At 51.4% G+C, this 6,513-nt stretch overlaps 1 protein-coding gene across 4 annotated transcripts in view; it reads right to left on the bottom strand.

The window, feature by feature from the left end:
- Positions 1-6,513, bottom strand: part of ST3GAL3 (ST3 beta-galactoside alpha-2,3-sialyltransferase 3) — a 150,423-nt gene that overhangs the window by 5,018 nt on the left and 138,892 nt on the right. For all 4 annotated transcript variants that reach the window (XM_006762621.2, XM_015563191.1, XM_006762622.2 and 1 more), the window contains one exon: positions 105-251. In XM_006762621.2, coding sequence (XP_006762684.1) covers positions 105-251 — 147 coding nt within the window. The remainder of the gene's footprint in view (positions 1-104; positions 252-6,513) is intronic.

The following is a 6,513-nucleotide window of genomic DNA, read 5'->3' as shown; positions in this document are numbered from 1 at the left end:
CCCGTTCCTCTCCCCGTTCCCCCGTCCCCGCCCCGTCAGCCTGTCCTTTCTTCCCAAGGTCCTTCTGACCCAGTTCCCCACCCTCCCCTGGCCTAGCCTCTCACCCCACGGCCCATGAGGCCATTGTTGAAGGGCAGTCCGATGAGGGTGAAGGCAGCTTCCTGGATGAAATACGGGTTGAGGATACGAATCTCAGGGGGCTCCTTGGGCACTCGAGTGGCCACAGATTTCCAGAAGCCGTCCGATGCACTCTGTGGGCACAGCACAGCTGGGCATGAGCTGGGCACAGGGCTGTGAGGGGACTATGTGAGTGGCGGGACTCACAGTGTTTACAGGCAAAGGCAAATGAGAAACAAGGTGGGGGACGTGACGTGTACTGGAGGACCCGGGGCAGGTGGGAGGACGTGGTGTGTGCTGGGGACGCGGAATGTGTGAGAGACAAGGGTGTGTGGTGGGAACAGTGAGCAAATGGTGGTGCCACAGTGGGTTATGAGGGTCCAGAGTGAGCTGCATGGCAGAGCAGAGGGTGTGGGACGCTCAGGCGAGCTGCTCTGCCTGAGGGGGTTCTTGGGTCATCAGCAAGACCCAACGGCCCAGCTGGCCCCCACCCTGCGCAGCTACTAAGGGGCCCAGGAGGAGCCTGCCCTCTCTCTCCTATCTGCTCTGCTGGGCTCGCCTCCTTTCCCTTGTGTTGTCTCTCCTGGCTCTCAGCCAACTGTTCTAACGTGAACCTGAAAAATAAAGACAGAATGTCAACTAGTACGGGACCCAGAACAACACTCCAGGCCCAGTCCTGCCACTGACCAGGCTGGTGGTCACGTGGCAAGCTCTCTCAGCTTCAGTTCCCGTAACTGCAAGATGGGACCATTCTTCCCTCCGTGATCTCAGGACCATACAGGACCGGCTTCCGCTCTGAAACCTGACATCCCGTGTGCAGTCCAGGGCCACCACTGCCCCTCCTCACGCTCCCTCCCTCTAGGCCTCAGCCCTGCCTTTCTGTTCAAGACCCTGAAGCATACACTTCAGCTGCCCTCTCATGAGTCAACTCCCTGCCCACTGCCTCCCTATTGCCCCAGCCCAGGGAAGCCCTGAACTTGGCATCCGCTCTTTACCACCCTTACAGCGGGGCTCCTGAGTACTGCTGGAGGAACTCTGACCAGCCCTCAGACTGGAGGCATCGCCACGCCAGGGGCTCCAGCCTGTTATTTGCAGGGAGTTTGTTATTTGCCTAGAAAACCTAAAAGAATCAATAAACTTAATGGGTAAAATAATTTAGTAACAGGATCTGTACTCCAATAGGAAAGTCACTAGATATAATATAAAAGACATCCCATTTGCAATCCGAACAAAAAAATAATCAAATACTGATCAATAAACTTAAGTATGTGGGATCTGTAGTAAAAAGGAAAAAAAAAAGCTGCAATCCTTTGAGAGATCTAAAAAATTACTTGAAAAAAAAAGGGAGACAAGCCATATCTTGGATGAGAAGGCTGAATATTAACACAATGCCACTTCCTCCCAGATTAAAGTAGGCTTAACTTAATTCTAAGAAAAATCCCAATAGGATTTCTTTTTTGAAATGTACCAAAAGGATTCTAAAAACCCATCCAAATATTTAACAGATAAATTTAAAAGTTAGATATGAGAGTATATTATAAGTCTGCAATGATTAAAGCACTGACACATGTCTAAGAACCAACACAAAGATCGATGAGCCAAGACAGCCCAGAAGCAGGTCAGCCTGCATGCACGCGCTTAGGTTATGTGACGGGAAGCTGCACCGTCCGTGGGAACAAGGCGAGTTTCTCAGCAAGTGACATTTGAAAATTTGCTACTTAGGAAAAAAAGAGCCACTCACTGCCTCTCCTGCTAAAAGGGAAGGGAAAAGGAAATTTAGATGCATATTTTATCATTGAGCTTCCTAAACACTAGTGCAATGTTAGAAATGAAGAAGAAGGTCAATGAATTCTGACTTTGTAAACACTTTGAGTGCTTTGGTTCATAAAAAATATAATAAGAAAAATTGGGAAGGAAACAAAGAAGTGGGAAAAATTGTCATAAATAATACACATTTTAAAAATTCATAAAAAGTCAACAAGACCCCCCCAAAATGGGAAAAGAACATAAAATAAGGTTAGTAAGCATGAAAAACTCATTAGAGATAAAAATGCAAATTTGTGTAACCAGATACTATTTCTATCCTCTAAAATACAGGGTGTGGCAAAAGTAAGTTTACAGTTATTTGTATGGAAAATACAATAATTAACAAATGATAATACAAGAATAAACTCCGTTTTGTGTGCTCACAATTGTAAACCTGCTTTTGCCCCACCCTGTGTGTGCGCGTGCGCTCACCTATGTGTGTCTCTCAGCTTGCAGTGCTGAGCTGAGGTAGAACTCGCCTACACTGCCATCTGAATATGAAACAAAAGCTTCAAGGCTGTTCATACCGATGACTGAGTGGCGAAGACCTCTGTAAAAAGCTGTTTAATACAGTGTTATTTATAAGAGTGAAAAACCTGAAAAAAATACAGAAGTGTATAACAGAGATTTGGTTAAACAATACATCTCTTGAAATAAATGTTACAGACATCAAATGTATGTTTCCTAAGGATTCTGTCATGGGGATGTACATGACGTATTTAACGTATTTCCCCACATCTGCTCCTGCTCCTCCTGTGCTCCCTCCAATGAACCAGAAATCTCAGATTCGACTTCAGAGTCTTCATCTCCCCAGCCCACCCTGTCCCACTGGTCATCTAGTTCTTTTGATTTTATCTTCTTAGAACCCCACAGACCCACCCCTTCCTCCCAAACACACTGCTTCACGGAAATCCGGGTCTCATCATCTTCCAACGGGACTACCCTAACAGCTGGCCATTTACAGCATCTGTGTTGTTGCCTGCTCAGAGCCCAGAGTCGAGCAGAGTGACTGGAACATACAGTAATTATTAAATTCCATCCATTTAGTGGACAAACATGTAATGAGTGCCTGGATGGGCTGCCTCTGCCTCGAAACCACTGTCCTCTCTGCCAGATGCTCGTTCTATGTACAAAGCAGCTCATACCGCCACTGCCCACAGACCTGAGCTTTCCAGCCAGTAAGTCGTCTGCCCCCCCGTTTCCATTCCACCCACCCGAGGTCCCCACCTGCTCACTCACGACTCCATGCTTTTGCTGTGCCGCTCCTTCTGTCTCCAATGGCTTCCCACATCTACCCACCTCATCCACCCCACTTATTTTTTAAGACTCGGCAAATCCTTCTTCCTCACGTCTTTCCTGGACCCATTCCTCCCAAGGCATGAATGACCTCTAACCTTTGGGAAGTGATAGAATATAGAGTTATATCTGCTATGGTTTGAAGGTAACCCTCCTCCCCCTACGTCCCCAAAGTCAAGGTGGTGGTATTAGGAGGTGAGCCTTTAGGAAGTGATGAGGTCCCAGAGAGATCCCTTGCCCCTTCCACCAAGTGAGGACATACCAAAAAGAAGGCAGTCTAGGAACCAGGCAGCCCTCAGCAAATACCAGCTCTGCCAGTGCCAGGATCCTGGGCTTCCCAGCCTCCAGAATGGTGGGCACAAACGCCTGCTGTTAATAAGCCATCCAGGCTGTGGCGTTTTGTTATAGGAGCCTGAACGGACTGGATGCAGCTTCGGCTCTAGTCCCTCACTGTGGGGAGACCCTGGGCAAGGAGCTCACCACTTCCTCTGGGTAAGCCAGGATACTATCAGGGTTTATCTTAAGGTCTGTTGCGGGAATTAGGTAATTCACGCTGAGTGCCAGCTCACAGCCACCCGATCGGCTGTTTTCATCACCATCGTTAGCGGTGTATCGTGACCCTAAGCCATGCAGGGCCGAGGGTCACACCGGATCCATGTCTGTAGCCCAGCACAGCCCCTGGCCGTGAGAGTTAAGGGGGCATGAAGTCCACCTGAGGCTCCTCCATTGCTCTCAGCAGCAACAAAGAGCTCCCCTCTGGTCAGGACGCCTTTGGCTTATCTTCCACTGCCTTCTGTGGGCTGACTCTGCTCCAGCCACACCTCCGCACGTCTCCCCACCTCTGTGGCAACATCTCGTTCTCTGGTCAAGTCGATCTGTCCTCCCAGCGTAGGCTCTTGGAGCAGCTTCCCTGTGTCCCAGCACTGTGAGACTGAGAGCAGCCTCCAGTCCGTCTTGCTCCTGTGTCTCCCTCTGTGTCCAGGAGAGGTGCGTGTGCAAGGGGGTAAAGATAGGGACACCAGGACCCGGTAGGAAAGGGGAGGGTAGAGAAAGGGCCTAGGTCTGATACAGAGCTGGGGAGAAGCCCCTGCTGGGAGGCCCAGATGTGGACCGAAAGGAATGGCAGGTGCCAGCCTGTGCCAGGTGAGGCACAGCCCCTGTCCCCTCTCCAGAGCCTGGCAGGCCCCAACAGTGCCCCACCTGGGGTTCCTGTCCATGCCTGTCCCACACACACCTGAGGACGAAAAAGCGCAGGGGCTGCTTGGGAGGGGGAGGGAGAGCCAGGAATGGGCACAGCCGGGGGTGTGCCAGGCTCCAGGCTAGTTTTCACAGACATTATTTACATCTCATCAACCTTCACCAACTTCACAGGGACGGACTCAAGATGAAGCAATATGTTCAAGGTGATGCAAGGGCTATGCCAAGACTCAAACACAGTGTCCTGACTCCAAGATGGGTGTTCTTTCTGCCACAACATATATTATCGTCACTGCTCTTCCCCGCTCAGAAGTCGAAGGTAAGGGTCCCACACCCCGTTTCACAGAGGAGACCTGCCCACGATGCACACACAGCTGGAGAATCAGAGCTGGACCCAACCTCAGAACCTGGGTATTTCCGTGACATGAGATGCCATCTCTGAAACCATGTCTCTCGGCTTTTCCCAAGCGCCGAAAGTCCCGGATGTAACCACCGTGTGAAACTGTAGGAGGTTACACTCCGAGAATCTGACAAAAGCTTCAGTGGGGGGTGGGGGGGGGGGGGGGGGGGGGGGTAAAGCTTCTGCCTCTCCCACCCTCACCCGTTCCTGGGCAGGGAGTACGTGGAGGTAGAGCCTGACCCCTGGGAACAGCATCCTGGTCTCTGCCTGCGCTTGGGTCTCAAGCCCCAGTCAGCCTGCATTGGAGCAGTGGGAACCGGCGCAATCAACGGCCCAGGGCTTCTATTTTATTTTCCCCAACTGTCACTGTCCTGAGGCAGAGCCCCTTCAGGAATTTAAGGGAAAGTAGGACCACAATATGATTTGGGCATTTCCGTGTTTCCCCAGCCATATATATAAAAAAAAATCAAGTACTAACAAAACCTCAGTCTGTCTCCTATAAGAAAAGCTATAGCTTCTCTTTTCACAAACACACACAGGCACACACACATTACAGTGTACACCCTACTGTAGAAGGTCACAGAATCCCCAAAGTCAAGGGCATCTGCTGACTTGAGATTAAGAATCTCTGGTAAGGGGCGAGAAGAGACGGGAACCCTGAACAGAATCCTGTCAACACCACCATGTAAGGAGCAGGTTGACACAGAGGGGCCGACAGAGGAGACTGAGGACAAACAGAGAGAGAGAGAGGTCAGAGGCACTGGGGAGTGTATGGTGCAGGGGAGACCATGGGTCCTGGAGTCTGGAAAGCCTGGGTCACACCTGGATCCTACATCTGTGTGACCTGGGCACGTCCTGTAATTTCTTGAGGCTTCATGTTCCTCATACATAACAGGAATGACAAGACCTACTTCCCAGACAGTTGTGAAGATTACATACCACGTTTGGCATATAGTAAGAGCTCAATAAATCATACCTATGATGGTCATGAGTGAGTGTCACAGAAGCCAAGAGAGTGAAGCGGAGGGTGTGGCTGGCGATGCCTGGTGCCAGTAGGAGGCCAGTCCACAAACAGACATATTCAAATGGGGAGCCAGATTCTCCCTCTGGGCCCCTGCGGGGGCGGTGGGCACACTGCCGCTGGGCCACACTGCCCAGCCTGCCCCCAGGACACAGCCCTGCCCCAGAAGGCCTCATCAGATATGGCCCGTACATCTCATTCCCTTGATCCACAGGACATAGCACAGAGGCCTGTAAAGCCGCCAGTGACACCGGCCCGGGACGGTCAAACCCCTCCTCAAGGCCAGCTGTGGACGGCATTCTTTGTTGAATCCCTCCTCCTCCAGGAATGTCCCTGCCTCAGTCAAGTCTGGACCCAGCTCATCTGTGTGCAGCCGCCAGCCTCCTGCTGATGCAACTTGTTCTGCTCTTGTCAGAACAGCCGGGAGCAGTGGGGGAAGGCATCTGGGAAGAGAGCGCCTTCCCAGCCAGGCACTGCAGCCTCTTCCTCCTGCTGTCAGAAGAAGCCGTCTCAGGGCCGCCAGGGCTGGTTCCTGCTGCCACAAGTAGGGCAGATGGGTTTGCTCCTTCTGCTCCCTGCTGCTCACACCTTAGGCCAGGTCCCCAGCTCTCACCCTCGCAGCCACCAGTCCTCCCTGACTCCATCATGCCTTCCTTCAATTCCTTCACTTCCCTAC

This window comes from Myotis davidii, unplaced genomic scaffold (assembly GCF_000327345.1).
Source record: "Myotis davidii unplaced genomic scaffold, ASM32734v1 scaffold458, whole genome shotgun sequence".
NCBI lineage: Eukaryota > Metazoa > Chordata > Mammalia > Chiroptera > Vespertilionidae > Myotis > Myotis davidii.
The sequence above is the reverse complement of the archived record's forward strand: the minus strand, read 5'-3'. Positions and strand labels throughout refer to the sequence as shown.